The 21,383-nt window shown below is 38.9% G+C and overlaps 1 protein-coding gene across 12 annotated transcripts in view; it reads right to left on the bottom strand.

Annotated features, from left to right (window-relative positions):
• Positions 1 to 21,383, bottom strand: part of dtna (dystrobrevin, alpha) — a 194,863-nt gene that overhangs the window by 47,069 nt on the left and 126,411 nt on the right. For 8 of the 12 annotated variants that reach the window (XM_052023108.1, XM_052023106.1, XM_052023107.1 and 5 more), the window contains 3 exons: positions 9,552 to 9,629; positions 8,989 to 9,081; positions 1,906 to 1,993 (listed from right to left, as the gene is read on the bottom strand). In XM_052023108.1, the coding sequence (XP_051879068.1) occupies positions 1,906 to 1,993; positions 8,989 to 9,081; positions 9,552 to 9,629 (259 nt within the window). The remainder of the gene's footprint in view (positions 1 to 1,905; positions 1,994 to 8,988; positions 9,082 to 9,551; positions 9,630 to 21,383) is intronic. The other 4 variants (XM_052023114.1, XM_052023115.1, XM_052023118.1 and 1 more) reach the window with 2 other exon arrangements.

Genomic DNA, 21,383 nt, shown 5'->3' with positions numbered 1-21,383 from the left:
AAGGGAAATTGTTCATTTTGTCATGAAACTAAAATAAGAAATAATTTATGTAAATGATGAGAGATTGCAAAGCTCCGAGATGCGGAGGAATCCAAGGGTCTTGGTGCGTGATTCACAAAAGGTCCAGAATGCAGGGACATCAAGTGATTAGGAATGCTAACAGAAGGCTTTTGTTTACTGCTGGGGAAATTGAATACAGAAATTAGGAGGTTATACAGGCACGGTAGTGTAGCGGTTAGCATAACACTATTACAGCACCAGCGACCCGGGTTCAATTCCAGCCACTGTCTGTAAGGAGTTTCTATGTTCTCCCTATGTCTGCGTGGGCTTCCTCCGGGTGCTCTGGTTTCCTCCCACATTCCAAAGACATACGAGTTAGGAAGTTGTGGGCATGCTATGTTGGCGCCGGAAGTGTGGCGACACCCCCAGAACATTCTACACAAACACGCAAGACTGTGTGTTTCGATGTACATGTGACTAATAAAGATATCTTATATGACTAATAAAGATATCTTATAGAGAGAAATGATGAGACTGCATTTGGAATATTGTAGTTAGTATTGGTTTTCTCATTTACTGAAAGATGTTGATATGTTGGAAGCAGCTCAGGTAAGGTAATGCCTATAATGGGTGGGTTGTCTAATGTAGAAAGGTTGGATGAGCTAGGGTTGTATCCATTAGAGTTTAGAAGCATTAGAGAGCACACACGAGTTTCTGAGGGGTCTTGACAGAGTGGATGTGGAAAGCTAGAACCAGAGGTCACTGCATAAAAATAAAGGAGATGAAGCAGAACCTTTTCTTCTTAAAGGACTATGAACCTTTGGGGCTCTCTTCCTCAAAGGGCAGTGGAAGTCCTTTGAATCAGCTGTGATCTTATTACATGGTGGAGAAAGCTACCTCAGCTCCTAATTCACACATTCATATGTCACTAAAAGTTATATTTGTTAATATGTTTGTGAAATAAATTAGGTTTCTTTGAGAGTATTACATTTTAAAATCTATTTCTTTTAAGTGCTTATAGGCTGAATAGGATAGATCACATTCTGGTGGAATTAAAAGAAAAGAATAAAATGAAAGAAACTTTAGCAATGCACACAAAATGCTGGATGAATTCAGCAGGTCAGGCAGCATCTGCGGAGGGAAATAAACAGTTGACATTTCGGGTCGAGATCCTTCATCAGGACTGGAAAGGAAGAGGGCAGAAGGCAGAATGAAAAGGTTGGGGGAGGGGGAGGAGCAGAAACTGGCAGGTGATTGGTGTGTCCAGGTGAGAGGGAGAAGGTAGGTGGGTGGGGAAGGGGGGATGAAAGGGAATGATGTAAGAAGCTGAGAGGTGATAGGTGGAAGAGGCAAAGGTCTGAAGAAGGAATCTGGTAGGAGAGGACAGCAGATGATGTAGTACAGGGAAGGAGGTAGGGAATAGGAGGGTGGGCAGGTCATGAGAGCAGGCAAGGCAATCCTGAAGAAGGGTCTCGACCTGCAACATCGACTGTTTATTTCCCTCCATAGATGCTGCCTGACCTGCAGAATTCCTCCAGCATTTTGTGTGTGTTGCTCCAAATTCCAGCATCTGCAGAATATCCTGTGTCTCCATAAAAGAAACTTTGGTTTGTATGACACTTAAGTATTATGAGACAAAAACAGTAATAATTAACTGCATATGTACTTTTCAGTTAATAACAACTCCCTGCTGCACTTTATTTTCATCTAAAGTATTTGATTCATAAAATTATTGCAAACGAAATTGTAGCAGTAAGGAACATAAAGAGGACTTTGGAAATGTACTGTTTGTCTAGAAGGAATGATCAAATTGATGCAGCAGGTAATATTGAACTGTTCAGCTGTAACTAAATTTGATTATCACATCAAAATATTTAAAAATGGCCTGAAAGAAACCAAACCTACTGAAGATGCTGCTTCAGCAGCTAGTCGTGCTGCATATCTTGCGATCAATCGATGTTCTTCATCCAGTCGGTTTGGACTGTCAAGGACACTGTAAAGAAAAGAAAAAAACCTCAACAAAATAGAGCCATTCATTTTATAGTTTTCAATCTCACTGGTTTAAAATAATTTTTTTCCCTGTATGTTCTTTTTATGGGAACATTTATTTCAAATTTACTGCTGGGAATGACTTCTCACAGAAAACAAGTTACTTGTAATTCTTTATATTTATATATTTGTGCTGTATAATATAGTTTGCCAGAGGCAAAACACTGACAGCTTGCTCCTATTACAAACTTGAAGCAGAATATACTGTAAACTAAAGATTTACCATTCACTGTTCATTATTTTAAAGCTCAAGACAAAAAAGCACATGATCTGCCAACAAGTTTCCTCAAGTCTACTGTATACAACTTACAACAATTATTTTTAGGTTAACTCTTATAATTCTTTTCCAATAATAATTATAATGAACTCAAATAAGAAAATCCATAACTGGAAGTAGGGAAGGAAAGCAGGAAACTTATTGGGGTTTTGACAGTAAATGTGGAGAAGTTATTTCCTTTTTTGGCTAATGGACACAAATTTAATATCAATGACAAAAGAACCATAGGGGAGGAACTTTATTTAAAAAAACACAGCAAATTGTTGAAATCTGGAACACGTCTGAAAGAGTGGTGGGAGATATAATGAATATAATGGCAACTTTCAAAAGGGAATTGAAAATTATTTGACAAGCAGCAATTTGTGGGATTATAAAGGAAGAAAATCAGGAGAATGAGATTAAGTAGATATTCTGTTCAAAAGGGCCTACACAGGAACAATGTAGTGATTATTCTCCTCTGTTGTTGGATCCAATGAGTCATTGCGTGGTTTGTATGACATTAAAATACTGTTGTCACTCAAAAACAAAATAGTGCAAAGGCAACCCTCAGCTAATATACAGTGGTGAAAATTCACCTGGCTCATTTCGGAGCCTAGAATTACTACCATGCAGGAAGACATCAAGTCTCACCATGGTAAACATTAACACCAATTCCAAGTAGGACTCCCTTTTAGTTAGAGAATGGAGAATTGCCCTCTGCAAACCAATGGTGCCTGCTTTCCATTTACCTAGTTTACCTATGAAGTCCACATTCAGTGGCTCAAAGAAGCTGAAAAACTGCTGAGCATTCATGGCCAAATGGTCACACATGATCTTGAAGAGCTCAGGGCTTCTAGGGTTTGTTTGCAGACTCCTGCATATTGCAAGGGCCAAGGCAAACTGACCCAGTCATGGAGCACCCATAAGGCTACTAGTGGAGTTTATGGCAGGTGGACTTGTCATCAATATAGAGGACTGCAGGGGCACAACCCGAGGAACCAATGCACTTTTCCTCAGTATTCCAACAGCTCTGGTAGAGAACAGAGGGCAGGACTGATGTAATATAATGGAAGCCTCATCGACCATGGGTGTCAGAGATATAATTGCAGTCAAGAGTTTCTAAGGAAACTATTAGAACTGCCATTCAGAGGTCCAACATTGGTACACATCTCTACCGAGTTCATAGATCTAACTGCTTGTTCCATAATTGAAGGAAAAGTCACCATATGAGCAAATCACCACAGTAATTTGGAACTTGACGACTCAGTGCTCTCTACCACCCCACACAACATCACTGACAGGTAGCCTTGGCTCCTTATCACTTACTTGAAGAACCAATAGACTGGGTTCTTGTTATCAACACACCCACTTCAGGAGGAGATCAACTTTTGCCTTTGGCAAGTTGGTCACTCTGTGATCCTACCCCACACCCCAGTTCCTACATTCCATCTGGTGATTCAGTGTTTGCAGTTATCAGAGTTTTTTTTTGTTTAGAGTTCTCAGTCAGAACCCATGCTCTGCTACTCCCTTGATTCCTACTCATGATATAAGACTTCCACCATACCCTACTGAAATGTCTAACCCACAGCACCAGGACAACCACCCATCACAAATGCAGAGTGCTCACCCTTAATTTCCCATTTTCTCCAACTGTCCACTACATCCCCACCAACACACCAACCTCCTTCCCTGCTGGTACCTTCCCTTCCTTCCTCAACTGCCTTTTCATGAAGCTGGCAAAATCTTGTGAAGCTGAAGAAGGCAGAGAGGAGTTCAGAACAGTTCAAAGATATCCTGTGATTAACTTTGGGGGGTGGGGGCAGGGGGTCCTACCATGAAATGCATACAGTTGCGACTCCCAACCAGATATAGTCCCCTATCCTCTTCAGGAAGCAGAGTAAACAATCAGGACAAAACGTCTGCCAGACATTGCAAATATTGCAGATAGTTGCTTCAGCTCAAGGAACATAACACTGGTGACTGAAAATGGCCAAGTTATTAATGAGGCATAGTTGTTGAATTGCACAAAAACACACATGTAATATTCAAAAACAAAAGACAGGAGGTATTCTTATCTCAAACAAAATGCATAAATGAAATTAGTATGACTAATTTTATTGTACAAGTATTGATGATGACAGTAAAATAACTTCAGTTGGATGCATTCATTTATGTAAAACTTGTAGTAAGGTTAATGTACTAAACACTACCACTATTCAAGTAATTAATAAAGCACTCACAATAAACTGTCTTGTAAAAAGTGTTGCAGCCGTGAGTAAGACAAAAATAAAAACCATGAACATAGAGATAAAAAAGTAAAGTATCAGTAACATTAAGAGGAGTTGTCGACCACTTTATAATGGAAGGGAGTAATATTAAACAAATAAGGAAAATGTGTAATAAAGATGATAATCTTGAGGGAAGTTCCTTAAAATTACCTTAAAATTAATTGAACAAAGATAAAAAGGGATAAGGAAATGAAGTTGCTACAATGTAATCAGGACTAGTTTTCTAATCCAGAATGTATGAAACCCAACAAGAGAGGATTAGTATCTGGATCTAGTAATAGAGAGTGGATCAGAGCTGATTAGAGGAGGGAACATTCAGGCAATATATTCTGTTTTAATATAATAATCATGAAGACAGAAAAGACCAGGGTGGTAGTATGAAGAAAAGCCAATTATGAAGGACTGACGACAGAACTTCTAAAAAGAAAACAGGCAACATTATTAACAGATAATGTTGATATCAGTGGGACACATTTCAAACACTGGTATATAGATTCCAAGAAAAAAATAATTTTGCCTGAAAGAAAAACAAAAGCAATATTAATATTAACAAATAAATCACAGGAAAAGCATGAAGGATATAAGGGAACAACTAGGAGTAAGGAAAAGGGCACATACTAATTATATAACCATTACAGTAAACCATGATAATCAAATATGCAAAGACTTTAAATCAGAGGTCAAACAATTGGAAAGGCAAAGAAGACTATGAAACAAAATGATCAAGGAAACCAAACAAAATTAAGATGGTGACTGGGGTGGTAAGGTTAATGTTACTGTTATTGCTTACCAATGGATCATGAGCAGAGAGGTGTCAATGTTGTTTGTTTCCCTTTCACTTCCTGTTTGAAACTCTGTGCATATCCTTCTTCCCTTCCTCACATTCCCCTCTCTCAGCTTCTGAACTGATGAGAGCTGGAAAATGCTTATTCTTTAGTGGCCAGTTTGTGCATGTTCTGTAACATTACTTATGGCAACGTAGACTGCCATGCACGTATGTGATTACCAGATCAACATCATGAGATATTTCAGGAGTAGAAAACTCTCAACTCCCAGCATCCAGGCTTTGACGTGCCACGGTAACTGTAACTGAATGAAGGAAGTGTGACACCTGCCAGGATAATTGGCATTCCCTGATGTGATGAGCTGCCTCTGTTCACACACCGAGGATACACACAGAGAGCCTCAGTTCACGCAAGATACGCAATATACCTGTGTCAATGGCATCCTGCACTATGAGAAGCTTGCAGCAATACACATTGTAACCCTAATTCCTGCTTGTCTCCAACAAGAGGGTACAAGATGAAGATTATCCCTCTTGCTGAAGTATATGGAAACCTTCAGTGACTTACCTTAAGCAACAGTGCATTGCAAACTGCAAGATCCTGTTTATATCTCAACAACTACAGGCAAAGAAAGTTAAGAACCAGGATAACCATCACCACCAGAAACATCGAAGTCCACACTGACACTCACTGCTACAGGAGCTAGCAGATTTTAATCATGATCGCTTTCATGGAGCAAAGATGGCTAAAGCCTAAGCTGGAGCTAAGGTAAGAGAACTGCTCTTTTAAGTCTGTCTGTGAAGATGGCCTTTTTCTGTGAGCTCTTCCTTCTTCTACCAGTTTGCTCTGCTCCGTGCCCTCTTTTCATTTTCCTATCATGCCCATCAGAGTGCCCATGCGTGGAGGCAACTTGTTTCAGCATAGATCCTTACAGCAATTAAAAAGAATCCAATCTACCCACAATTCTTCTTCTACCATCATCATTTTCCCATTTTCTTCTTTACTCCCCCTTGGCCTCCTCCTGTTCTTTCCCTTCCTCACAATCTCTCACATCACTTCCCTCCAGCTCCCATACTCTCCTTCTAATACCTTCACCCTCTCCTCAAGCGATCAACAAGTCATATTTCAAAATATGTAATTCGCTACCTGTTTCTTCAGAAATCCCAATGATTCAGCATCTGGCTCATTCCTGCACTCCCTCAAACACATTGTGGCCCCTGTTCCTGCACTCCCTCTAAAACATGGTAGTCCCTGTTCTCATGCTCCCTCTTACACTGTGACTCCTGTTCCCATGCTCCCTCTAATATGGTGGCCCCTGTTCCCTCATTCCTCCTAACACAATTTGTCCCCAGTTCCTGCACTCCCTTGAAACTTATCTGGTTTTGTTTCTCATACTCCCTTGAAACTTACTGGGCTCTGGAAAATTTATTGTTTCACTGTACTGTGTAACATGTTAAAAAAAAGTAAATTATAAGTGTGTTGAGCATTAATTGGAATAACATCTGGAAAATCTGCCAGCCCAGTACCACCAAAGTCCTGAGAGTGCCAGATTAATGGAGTTATAGGAACAATGTTTGTTATAAATTCTAATGTTTGTATTTATTGTGGAAACTATCTACGTACATTATCACACAATAATTATACCTCACTGCCTGTTTTGGTATCGTAGCCAATTATTTTTTCATCTTTTGCATAAGATACAGAAAAATGAGTAGGTTATTTGACTGCCTGTACCTTTTCCGCCATTCAGTAAGATTATGGGTGGTATTTCATCTTAGCACCAACTTTCTGCACAATCCCTTGATTTTCCTAATGTTTAAAAATCTGTCAATATGTGCCTTGAATATACTCAGCCACTGAACCACCTTGGGTAGAGAATTCAAAAAACTCAGTACCCTATTGGTCAAGAAATATTTGTTTATTTAAGTTCTGAATAGATGATCTCTTATCTTGGGGCACCTATCACTGCTTGTAGACACCACCTCCCCTCCACCCCAGCCAAGGAAAGCATCAACTCTGCATCCACCCTGTCCAACCTTGTAAGAATCTGTACATTTCAATGAGATCACCTGATATGCTCCAAGGATGTCTCTGTTTCCTACATTGTCATACATTTAACCATTTGACCATATATGATATAAAAGCAAACTTTTACATAAAAGACAAAATTACATTTTAGTCTTCATGCAATATCACAGGCCTGGTTATGGAATAAAAGCCTCAGGACTTGACTTTTGTCATTAATATTTTGGCACCATTGCTTGGTTGTTGTGTTGTTTCTATTACTTTTAGATGGGAGTTTTAAGTTGTAAAGTAAATTAACCATCTTGTGCTCCTCAGTTGTATCTTCCCAATAATAGCCTGGGTCTCTGGTGGAAACCCCACATGGTTGACCAAGCACCTTTACGTTTGACTTTTTTGTAGCCTCAACTAGATCACCCCTGCCTCTCAAAACTGAAACCCACGTATTACATCAAAATTGCCTGGGTATCTGCCCCGATTACCCCCATACTATATGCCACTTTTTTTATACTAAGATTTGTCCTCACCTCTGCACCATCCAAGCCCAAACAAGAAAACAAATGCAAATGCCAGGAGTGAATAAAATACACGGGAACAAAAGATAAGAAAGAGAACAGCTGAAGCAAAGAGAAAAGGCATTGTAATATTGCCTTGCTCAAGATGACAAAGAAAGGAGAAGCACAAACCCAGTGAGAAAAGTGAGAGAGAAACAGTAAAAAAATACAGCCAATGGGACAGAGAAAAGGAACAGGAGATAAAGGGAGCAAATTTAGTTAAGAAGAAAAAAGGATTGTTTGGCTCATGTCACCAGTAGATGGAGGCATTTTAAGGAAAAGGTTGTGTTTAGCATGACATTTGATATATAAGTACTCATCAGACATTGACTTCAATAGCTAAATAATAAATCACAAGTGAGGAGATTCAGATTTTGTCAAAGATTGTAACAGTAATGTTGCTCAAGTTTATATGGGACAATCTTGATAACTGCAGATAAGTATATGCTTTCTTTCTTGCATTTGCTAAAGAGCACCCTAACACTTGATTTATGCCCATTTTTGCCCTAAGCAGTGCAGGTATCTAAGTGAATCCAGTCTTCAACAGGAGTGCTCTAATTCTATTTTTTCACCATTTTCTCATATGGCCTTCATTTTTAAATATTCACATTTTCCTTTCTAATTGCTGTTATAATCATTATTTTAATGGTTAGTAAAGAATGAGATAGAATGACAATTTGAGAAACCCAATTGATGCAAAATGTGGCAGGTTATGATGACATTTAGCATTTATGGAAACTAAAATTTTAAATATTGAACCCAGCTGCAATAGATTTTCCTGCAGTAGTTCAAACACAGAACACACTGTATACTTTATATACTTTACACACTGTATACTGTATATTTTATCTTACTATTGAATATCTATATTTGTGTTTTCAGAAAGCAATGTGGGCTTAAAGCCTCATGAATCCCAATAAATAAATCACATTCTGTGTCCTAGTTATTCTGAAGTCAATGGAATGACCAATTGTTAAAGGCTGTTCTTTCAAACATAATTATTTCTAAGTTGGGTAAAAGAAACCTCAACTAACCGTGAAGAATTGTTCAGGAGGAGGTTGATATATAGCCCAATCAGAACATGTTCATCACCCAGTCTATCAGCAATGTCAAGGCTGTACTGTAACCTAGAATGATGGAAATGTAAAAAAAATGAAATCTAAAGAATAAAAGAAAACATTGTAAAAGGTATATGTGAAATTTAAAAAAATCAAATGAAATAATAAATTTTCACATGCACAAAGACTCCATTGTTTTGTTTCAAGATATTCAAACCATAATTCACTAAACTCTTCCACTAGTTTGTTAACTAGCTCTGTGATTGGGGTGGGATTAAAAGGGCTGGATCTGCTCGTAAGGACAGAGCCATCTAAACAATGAAACTGAGGATACGTACATTTTCTCCAATACTAAATTAATTAGAGCAGAAATATTTCTACTGACATCAAACTACATAGGTGGTCTACTTGAAATTCTACTCTGGGATACTTGGAAACCCAAGATATGTTTATGTATTATGTTATTTGTTAATACGGTATCTGACATTTTTATAGTGTTATTAGCTCATGCCAGACACTGCACTCTCTTTAATACTCACCCTTTGCCTTTAAGCAAAGCTGGAGTAGCCCTAGCCAGTTGTTTGTTCTGCTCTACTTCATTGATCTCATCAGGAAAGCTATTTAATGAGATAAGAATACTAAATAAAGAACAATACAGGGGAAATAGATTAAAGCCAAACTGTGAACTGCATATAGAATGTAAAGATATGGCAAAAAATACCAAATAAACTAAAAGAAGTTAAATTCATTTAACATTATGTAGAAAGACTAACGATATATTAGAAATTAAAAAATAAATTTGGTAAATCAAAATAAAACTGAATAAAATTGTAACTTCAATGGAATGGAGAGGAATGTGATTTAGTTATTGCTGGAAATAGTTATACATGTTCTCTGCTCACATAAATTTCTATTGGCAATATTCAGTTAAGAGTATGGCTAATGCAATATAGAAAGAACTTTTAATGGGGAAAACCCTTTTCTGTCTCTTTGCAATTAAAGTTTGAGAATCAATTGTTCAAGCTGTAGCTTATGCTGCGCTTTTCCTTCAGTTTCTCCAGCCGCACTGTTGTCTCACTTCTCTGCAAACTCTGGTCATGTGCCAACCTTTTCTCTCCTGTTACACACCGAATAGCACTACCAAAATGTTTGACCCACAAAGCAAGTTTCAAGACTCTTCTTCTGCATCATTTTGAACTAACTATGAAATTGAACTCTTACTGGTTTGAAATATAAAAGGCAGAACAGATTGGTTAAAAAAAAACTAAAAATGCCTCCTGATGATTGTCACATGTATTGATCTCCCTGGAGGGTCTGGGTGAACTTTATACATTCATTGTTGAACAATTTTATGTCACCCAGTGAAAAAAAAAGCTCTTAATAACTATGACTGCACATACTTCTCCCTACACTTTAAAATTAAAGCCATTTTACGAAGGCCTGGATTTTATGGTCAGCAGTGAATGAATGGCTATGGCCATTCATTCAGCTTACATCTGCACAAAGTCTTTTCATTGGTGTCTCCATGACAATTTAGAGCGTTAAAGATCCACTTCGGCATGTGTCCTCCAGAGGAGATCTAAAACATGTGAGAGCAAAGCAAGCAAGTGCATTTTTTAAACGTACCAGACTGAAGAATCCTTACTGACAGCTGCAGAGTCTAAACCAGGAAGTGCAAGTTACAATACTTAATTCAATAAAATTAATGTGGAATAAAGAGAAGGGGAGAAATCTAGGATTATAAATGTAAAAATAACAGAAAGAAATGTCTTAAAGAAACTTTGAAAAAAATCTCCAACACCAAGTAAAATCAGAAAAAAAGTATTCACACTTCTACTAGTTAGTTTTCAATGCAGAGAAGTTGTTTAGCAGTCCTTAAGACTTAACACATAGTTAAAAATACACTAACATTTGAACGAACAAGCTCTAATTTTTCCTAGTTTGTTTAGCGGTTACTTGATGCTAGCTACCCTAGCTTCATACCTTTATATTAACTACAATGCTGTGTCTGACAATGAAATGCTCATGGGAAAACAAGGCAATTCAAACAGCAACAAACAATGCTGAAGGAACTCAGTGGGTTGACGCTCTTCATCTGGACCAGAAGAAGGGTCTCATCCTGAAACATCGAATGTCTATCTCCCTCCACAGATGCTGCCTGGCCCGCTGAGTTTCTTCAACAGATTGTTTGTTGCTCCCATTTCCAGCATCTGCATTCTCTTGTGTCTCCAACTCAGACAGCAGCTGCCTGAATTCACATATGCACGTCATAATCTGCTCTCCATTATCTTCCATAAGTACACATTTGACCTGTCATTCCTCCCGCAAAATGTGGGCCAACATCTAAACAAAGAGTACCAAATACATCTAAAATATACATCAAAACTGTCATTCCATGAAAGAATTGGTCATGAATAAAAAAATGTAGCACACTAATCTTTAAAAATCCAGCAAGCCAGTAACTTCCATGGCTGGCAATTGTCCCATTTGTGTATTTTCAGTTTGTGTTTGTACTTCATTTCTATTAAATCATGGGAAGGATGAGACTATTGGATGGCACACCTGCAGAACTCCTGGAATAACCTGTGAATGCACCTAAACACATTCTCAAGGTCTCAGCTTTGAGAGGAGCAGGTAGAACCATCACTTGTCCCCTCACACAACTGGAGTGTTGTGTAGAGAAGACTCACTGATCTGGATTTTGCTCTAAATCCAACTATTTATGTGCAGCTGATACACATTAGGTAGATCTTTCCCATTCTGGAGCTTCATCAGTTGGACTCTTCAAATGTTTCATTTGTATTTTATTTATTTGTCTTGGTTTTATCACAATGCACATGTATCAAATGTAAGTTAATTTCGACATACCAGGCAAATATCAACTACGGTTTAAGCTCGAGACCAGAAGATGTATTAGGGATCATAATTTTTGGTTAAATCTGCAACACGCCTCACAGAAATATTCTTCACTATTTATACAGAGATTCAAGATAATATTTTTGCTGTAAGTCTCTCTTTCTGCAGCCCAAACATGATCCTTATAATCTATTTAGAGTCTTCAGATATTAAGGAATTAACTCACCAAGACTGAAACCAGATTAATATGAAGGTCTATTGTCAACCCCCCAAGATTAATCAGATTTTAACTTCCAGATATATACTTCTGTTACTTACCAGATTACTCCTCTTTCCCTACAGTTAGGTCATAACCTATCTATTCATTCATAAATGTGGAAAGAATGTTAAACAAGCTGATGAATAAGCAGCAGGACCTCTAATAAAGCTGCCAACAGTTAACACTGTATGTATTCTTCGTGAGGTAACAAAACCATTTGCTTCAACTTACGTCTAACGCCTCAGAACTCTTGACAAAATTCATTAACAGACTTACCAATGGGAAATAATGCCAAAGTGAAGATTTGATTTGGAAAAAAAACAAAAAATGCTGGAAATACTCAGTAGGTCAGGCTGCATCTGTGGGAAGAGAAGGTCAATGTTTCAGGTTGGAGAACCTTCATCAGGACTGGGTAGGGGACAAAAGTTGCTTTTAAGCTGCAGGGAGGATGGGAGAGGGGGATGGCTCTGATCGGCTAAAACTGGGGTGACCCTGGGGATAAGCTGTAAACAAGGTTATCTGGTTAATGGGTGAATGGGAGCAGTTCAAGTGTGAGAACATAGACAAAAGAATGTGGGAGTTGTAAAATGCAGAGTAGGACGACACGTCCAGCAGGTAGAACTCAATATTGAGTCCAAAAGGCAGCGAAGTGCTCAGACAGAAGATGAGGAGCTGTTCCTCACTTACGTCGGGCCTCATTGTACAGGGGGCCACAGAACAATAGGTCAGAGTGGGAATGGCATGGGAAATTAAAGAGGCAGGCGATGGGAAGCTTAGGGTCACCCCTGTGGACTGAACACAGGTGTTTGCAAAACAATCATCCAATTTGCATTCTGGTTCTTCAGAGACATCGCCTCCCTGCAGCTTTATGAGCTTCTTTTGTCTCCTTTTCAGTTCTGAGGAAGGGTCTTCAACCTGAAAGTCTCTGTTTCTCTTCCAAACGATGTGGCCTGACCTGCTGAGTATTTCCAGCATTTTCTGATTTTGCTTTACATTTCCAGCCTCTACATTTTGTTTCACATACATGAAGAGATGATTTGATTACTTACATTGACAATATTGGAACTGTGAAAGAAGTTCTATAAGGACTCGCACTTTAATTCATTAACGATGCTACTAATCTTTATATGAGCACAGACAGTACATCCGAACAGTTCAATGTGAAATTAATGGGCTGGATTTGCCAGTGTAACAAGGCCCTGCCTCCAGGATACCCTGGTGATCTTTTGACAGCTCAACATTACCAAAGGCCTCTTTAAACTGTTTTTTAAAATGCTCTGATCATCAGATATTTAAAAGAAAAATCAAATAGATTTACACAATTAACAAATAAAAGTTAAAATGATTAAGGAAAATTTAAAAAGCACTTAAGATGCCGTAAACTCCTTGAAATTAATTAAAAACAAAAAAAATACCTGCACTTACTTTTTTTAATCATCAGGAAGTTAAACCATGGATAAAGCATAAAAGGGGTTGAAAACAGAAAATAATTTATTTTGCTCACTATAATTTCAGTGGGATATGGAATTATTTGCAGCAAAGCATAGATCCATGACTGCCACTAAGCTGAGGGGCCAGATCCTGGAAGAGGAGTCGGGCGGTACAGTGGCACATCCAGTAGAACTGCTGCCTCACAGCACCAGTGACCTGAGTTCAATCCTGAACTCTAGTGTTGTCTGTGTGGAATCTGCACGTTCTCTATGTGACTGCATTGCTTTCCTCCCACATCCCATGTGGATTGGTAGGTTAATTAGCTGCTCCAAATTACCCCTTGTGTGTGTCTGAGTGATAGAATCTGGAGTGAGTTGATGGGGATCTGGGGAGAATGAAACAGAATTAGTGTAAAATATGTGTAAATGGATACTTGATGATCGGTGTGGACTTGGTGGACCAAAGGGCTTATTTCCATGCTGTATAATTCTATAACTCTGAGAGGGCAAGGTGTGTTGGTCCCTTGAAATTGAAGAGACTTGCTTCTAGGAATCCCAGGGTAGGCCAAAGTAGGATGAAGGACTCTTTGTCATATGTGAAGTAGGTAGTGTTTGATGCAGCTAGTGGGTGGGTAGTTTGAGAAATGCTGCCCTCATCCTGGACTTCATTGTGCTTCCAAAGTTCTCAAAACCATCCTGAATGTTCCTTCTCCATTTTGAACTGTTAAGGGCCTTGGATTCCCAGGAGTTGGCAGGGATGTTACACGTTTTCCAAGGAGGCTTTGAGAATATTTTTAAGTTGCTTTCTCTACCCCTTTGGAGCAGAGTGCCAGCTTCAGTAGTATGGTGTCAGGAATGCAAATGACATTAGCTCTGAATATGCATTTCAATGCAACTGCAGCTCAATGACTGAAGTTGGGTGACCCTAGTTCTAGACTAAAGACGATGTAGGTTGAACAGTTTCTCATTTGTCTTGTAAATTGGCTCTACTCCAGTGGGAAGTTTGTCGAAGGGAAGGTGCAGCACTGTTGTAAAAAAGATTGAGAAATGTATTGGGGCGATATCGTGGCCTTGCTTAACACCAGTCTGCATTGATATAGGGTCTGTTGTGAACCCTTTGGTTAAGATGACAATGTGCATGCCATCTCAAAGCATACAGAACATAGAACAGTACAGCACAGGAACAGGCCCTTCGACCCACAATGTTGTGCCAAACAAATTAAACTAGTAACTAAATGCATAACTAAACTAATCCCTTTTGCCTAAACAGTGTCCATATCCCTCCAATCTCTGCACATTCATGTGCCTATCTAACAGCCTTCTAAATGCATCGTTCCTCACCACCACCACTGGCAGCATATTCCAGGCATCCACCAGTCTCTGTGGAAAAAACTTTCCCCCCTCATCTTAAATGCTTGCCCTCAAGAATTTCAACGCTGGGGGAAAAGATACCGGCTATCTACTCTATCTATACCTCTCATAAACTTATAAACATCTATCAGTTCTCCCCTCAGCCTCCGCCGCTCCAGACAAAACAACACAAGCCCGTCCAAACTCTGCCCATAGCACATGCCCTCTAATCCAGGCAGCATCCTAGTAAACTTCTTCTGCACCCTCTCCAAAGTATCCACATCCTTCCTATAATGGGGCAACCAGAACTGAATGCAATACTCCAGATGTGACCTCGACAGAGTTTTATAAAGCTGCAACCTAACTTCCTGACTCTTGAATTCAATGCCTCCACTAATAAAGGTAAGCATGCCATACACCTTCTTTTTCACCCTTTCAACCTGTACAGCCACTTTTAAGGAGCTATGGACTTGGACCCCAAGAACCCTCTGTACATCAATGCTGTTAAGGATCCTGCCATTAACTGTACACAGTCCCTTTACTGCCCTGATAAACAAGACAAATTTCTGTGGACAGCCAAATTTGTGAAGAATGCTCCACAGTCAAAGGCATTTGTGAGGTCCAGAAGGTTACGGCACAAAGGATCAGATGCATGTTGGCAAACTGGATCCAAAATTGGCTTGGGTAGTGGTGGACAGTTGTTTTTCTGACTGGAAGTTTGTAACAAAATGACTAGGATGAGAACATAGGTGGTCTGATTAGTAAGTTTGCAGACAACACAAAAAGTGTGAGGTAATGCATTTTGGGAAATCAAATTCTGGTAGGACACAAGAGTAAATGGCAGGGACCTTAGGAGCATTGCTATATAGAGTGACCTTGGGGTACAAGTCGAGACCTCGTTGAAAGTGGCAATATAGGTGGATAGCTAATGAAGGTGGCAATTGGTATGCTTGCCTTCACAGGCTGAGGCATTGTGAAAAAGAGCTAGGACATCATGTTGCAGTTGTACAAAACATTCGTTCGACTGGACTTGGAATACTGTGTATAGTTCTGGTTGCCACACTACAGGAAGGATGTGGTAGCAATGAAGAGAGTACAGAAGAGATGGAATTGAGGGCTGTAGTTATAAGGGGAGATTGGATAGGCTGGGGTTATTCTCACTGGAACGTAGGAGGCTGATGGGCCCCATATCTAAGGAAAGATGTGCTGGCCCTGGAAAGAGTCCAGAGGAGGTTCACAAGAATGATCCCAGGAATGAAAGGCTTAACATACGAGGAGCATTTGATGACTCTGGGCCTGCACTCGATGTTTAGAAGGATGAGGGGGGATCTCATTTAAACCTACTGGATGCTGAAAGGCCTGGAAAGAGTGGACGTGGAGAGGATGTTTCCATTAGTAGGAGAGTCTAGGATCCAAGGGCAAAGCCTCAGAATAAAGGTACAGCACTTTAAAACTGAGATGAAGAGGAATTTCTTCAGCCAGATGGTGGTGAACCTGTGGAATTTGTTGCCACAAAGGGCTGTACAAGCCAAGTTATTGTGTGTATTTAAGGCTAAGATTGGTAGGTTCTTGATTGGTAAAGGGGTTAAGGGTTACAGGCAGGTGGTGGGAGAATGGGGTTGAAAAAAAAATCAGCCATGATTGAATGGGGAGCAGACTCAATGGGCCGAATGGCCTAATTCTGCTCCTATACCTTATGGTGACATTACAGAGGTATGAGGTTGCATATTGAGGGGCAGAGGTGGGATGCATAGTCAGAGTTTTTTCCACAGGGAAGAGGAGTCTAGAACTAAAGGGCACGAGTTTAAGGTGAAAGGGGAGAAACTTAGAGGAGATCTGAGCAATAAGTTTTTCCCACACACAGAGGATGATGAATATCTGGAAGTAGCTGACAGGGGAATAGTGGAGGTAGATGTAATTACAATGTTTAAAAGGCATTTGGACAAATACTTGGATAGAATAGGTGTAGAGGGATAGGGGCCATCGTGGTTGTCATGGATGAAGTGGGCCAAAAGGGTCCATTTCTGTGCTGCACATTTCTATGATAAGTCAAAAGAGGCCAGGTACAGTTGGTACATTTCCCTTAGAGTTGTCATGCAGTGAAAGCCGTCCCAACATCTGTCTGCAACTCTTCTCAGAAAGTATTTCACTCCACATGCATGGAAATCAGAGATGTGTCTGTCCATGCATCATAGCTCACTGGTGTTTCTCTACAGAAGCTTTGACTAAAGCTCAACTAGTTCCACCTCAATACACTCAAGTACAAAACTACAAGTGAGCCTTGGGAATATTTTTGAGAAATATACACCCATTAATATTTTATTGGGTAATGCTGTGAATCTGAAGGGCTCACAGGAAAGAGACGTCTATTTCCTGTAAAGGTTAAAAAACATTAGAAAAGTTCCAGGAAAGTCTGTATTAGACATCTGCGTACATTATTAGGCATGTAGTTCCATATCTCCGCTTGTTAGCGCTCAAGAAATGAAGCCTAAATTAAGTACCAAAAGACTAATGCATTTGAATTTACAAAGGCTAGCATTACTGTCCTACGTATCAGATGCCAGTACATCAAGAGGCTCAGAGTTTGCACAGGAATCAACATGTGCAAAAATGCACCTTAATTTAGTGAACATGCTGGATTCACCTGTGCTTCAAATTAAAACATTCAAAAATCATTTGTACAGAATTCTGCAGGGATCAGCATGGCCCAATTATGCCAAAAAGGAACAAAGTTGAAAACAGTCTTGCAAGTACTGAATCCTTATTTTATTCTCACAATTGTATTAAAAATATTAGCAACTGGAAGAATGCTTTGCTAATAAGAAGAAATGACAGCAAAATATTGGAAGCAAATGCTGAATGACAAAACATTAATATGGTGTTGATATTTTATCCATGGGCCCATTTGTTTGGATTTATTTCTGTCCATACAGTATCACCTAAACTTTATACAGTAAATTAACTTTTTTAAAATTTGTTTTAGAACAAGTGCTTCCCAAAGGCAGAGTCAGCTTAAATATAAAATTGGCTTAAAGACAAAAAACAAGTGAGTTGTGCAGTCCTGCTGAAGGGTCTTGACCCAAAACGTTGACTGTTTATTTCTCTCCATAGATGCTACCTGACCAGCTGAGTTCCTCCAGCACTTTTTGTGTGTGTGTTGCTCCAGATTCCAGCATCTGCAGAATCTTGTGTCTCGAAGTTGTGGTAAATGGCTGTCTCAGTGCTAGAACCACTGACTTGGGTATTGGAATGCAGAATAAATTTTCAAAACTTAGAGGAATGGCAGTGAGGATAATACTAATTGACTGCAACAGGACATAGGTAAGCTGACAATGGGTAGACAAGTGGCAGATGGAATTTTCAACCTGATGCAAGTTCCAAAGTCTATGTAGGATTAGAGGGATCTGGAGGTTTAAGTGCATAGACCTTTGAAGGTGGTTGCATATATTGGAAAGTAGTTATCAGAGCATAAGGAATCTTGGGCATCATATATAACGTTATCAAGTAGAAAAGTAAGGAAGTTATTCTGTAGCTTTATAAATCTCTGGTTAGGTCTCACCAAAGTATAAGAGACCTCGGCATTATGGGAGGGTTGTGTTCTGAGAAAACGGGCCCTATTGCGAATTTCCGTAACCTGAAGCTGCGTCACCTGCACGTGTCAAGAATTGATTAACTTACCTCCTCCTGCCCCCCACCACACACACACACACACGATTTCAGTGAGAGTGAATTTTATTCCGTATCTCAAATTTTGGGTCTCTATTTGTGAATTCTGTAATGGTGAATTTCTGTAACCCAAACGGCCGTAGCAGGGACGTAACCTATATTGTGTCCAATTCTTTCAGAAGCTTGTGAATGTCTTTGAGAAGATGTAGAGATGTTTTATCAGAATAGTTCCTGGGATGAAGGATTTTAGTTATAAAGTTACGTTGGAGAATCTGGGAGTTGTTTACCTTGGAGCAAAGACTGTGGAGAGATTTGATAAAGGGGTACAAGATTATGGCATGTTCAGATAAAGTAAACAAAGATGTTCCATTGGTTGCTAGTATCAGGACAGTAGAAAGGCTCCCGAGGGAAATAAACACAAGGCTCTGAGGATACAGTTGGGGAATGAAGCTGACTAGATTAATCTGCAGACAGCTGTGTGGACTCTATGGGTCGAATGGCTTGTGTTCCAAAATTACATTGTAATTCAACTCTATTTCTCAGACTGTTTCATGATTGTATTTCCTGAAATCATAAAGAGGCAATTCATAATCATAAATAATTTTTTTCAATAATCTATTGGCCTTCTAGCAGGGATATATATATAGATTTATGCTGCTTTTTTGAAATGCTTTTGGTTTCATCCTGTGTGCCTCTTAAAAAAAAAACTTCTCACACACATCTCTGTGCCAGGGCAATGTTTTGTAAAGGAAGTGATACTGGGCAACAGCTTGATGAAGTATGTCTGAACCAAAAAGACCACATTTGTTCTGGAATGCAGATGACTTTTTCTCACATCAAAGAACTAATGCTTCATAATATTAAACAAGGTTAGATGTACTTATTTTTATGTTTTGGTTGTCTGGATTATGCGTACAAAATGGCACCCCGTTTTTTATTGATAGTGTGGAATGCCTACAAGAATTAAGATCTTACAAAGCTGCACAGATACTTGGAAGCAAGTTTCTAGATACAGACAAGCAGTACTTCCCTTGCCACTGAGATCCCATAATTGGATAGGAGTGTGCCTTGAGTAAGTGGAGAGGTATAACATTTCCCAATGCATAAATGGAGAAAATCAATTTGAAGCTTGAAAACAGGAATTCCTTTATGCTGAGGTTTCTTTCGATTTCCATACAAAATTTTGATCGAGTCTAAAGTTTTACATGCAACCATACATTCAAATATTACCTGTGATTTTATTTTTTTAAATGACATTATAATGACATTTTGGCTTACTAGAATTTGTGCAATAAACTGAGAAGGATACAGTGTGCTTGTGACATGCAGAAGGAATAATTCAGATGGGAACTGCCAAATTTGCTGTGGTTATGAAACTCCCCAACGACCATACAACAACTAAAATTTAAAATATCTTTGATGAGTCAATAACAGCCCCTATGTTCACTTTTAGAGAAATTAATTTTAATACACATCCTATGGATTTGAAATGTACAGACAATAAAGGAAATAAACATTAATCATTTGTACAGATGGTTGAAGTGCCCAGTGATAATAAAACATGTAGTAAGATCAATTATTTATATTTGAGTAATGCAAAATCTTACAATTTTCTTTGCCTTGCTATTCTGACAGTACATTCCCCAGTAAAGGATCTCAAATTTAACATACAACTATTTAAAAAAACATCTTTTGAAATATATAGTTATCATACAAAATATGTGTTAAATAAAACATTCATTCAAATAAACAAGGCAGAATGGAAGCACAAATGCATTAATTAATGTCAATCCAATTGCAAAATGTCAATCCAAACTGTAAAATATTAAAATGTGGTTTGACTCCAGTTGATCCATAAAACAGTAACTCAATGTGACAACTAGAGCAAATTTGGAATAATGGTAGGTGGATTATTAAGCTACTATATTTTTGTGGCATCTATTATATTCTTCCCTCATTGGCCATGTTTCTTTTAAGTCCTTTTTATGAAATATTTTCCAAGAATTATTAAAATGCAACCATGGCCTGAATTTTCCAGGCAGAGGTGAAAGACTGGTGCTCACCAATGACCAGAAAGTTTCTGCTGCGATTTAGTGTGTTGTGTATTGTGGGTATCCCCTTTCCCATTGTGCCAACTGTAGGGAATCTGTAGTACCCAGCAACAGTAATGTCATCAAGTCCTGAGTAACCTATCACTTCTCACAAACAACATAATGAAAATAAAAGCTTAAATTTGGATTAGAAGAATGACATCTGCATTCCTTTTCTCATATGTAAAATGTGAATAAAAAACATTTTCAGCCTACTTTGAAGTGTGTAGTCATTTTCAACACAATGGAAACTTGGACAAGGTTACAATCCTGTTGCAATCCAGCTGAGCATGGAGTCATAACTGCATAACATCTTGCACAGGTGAGGATGTCATCAATGGGTGTTGTGTGCATTTGTAACTTATTGATGGAAATTGCATCAAGATGTCACGATTTACAACTTTTGATTTCCACTTGCATGAAAGCAAAGAGTAAACCATGTAGCAAGTGAGGAATCAAACAAGATTTAAAAAGTTCCATTGGAAAAGTGATTTTATCATCACTGAGTCCTGCAAATTGATTTCCATGTACTGGCATTTTGCAAATAGACATCAGTGATCATTATCACAGCAACTGCGCAACTTAGTGCAAGATGCTGCAATTAGTGATCACTGTGACAGTAGCCTGATCAGAGCATGGGACACAATGGGGCCTCTCCATAGGATAGTTGGGGGTATGGACGGAGGAGAGGGGTGCAGAGCCTATCATACAAAATTACAT

Source organism: Pristis pectinata, chromosome 9, assembly GCF_009764475.1.
Source record: "Pristis pectinata isolate sPriPec2 chromosome 9, sPriPec2.1.pri, whole genome shotgun sequence".
In the NCBI taxonomy this organism is placed as follows: domain Eukaryota; kingdom Metazoa; phylum Chordata; class Chondrichthyes; order Rhinopristiformes; family Pristidae; genus Pristis; species Pristis pectinata.
Note: the sequence above shows the minus strand (reverse complement) of the source record. Positions and strands in the feature narration are given on the sequence as shown.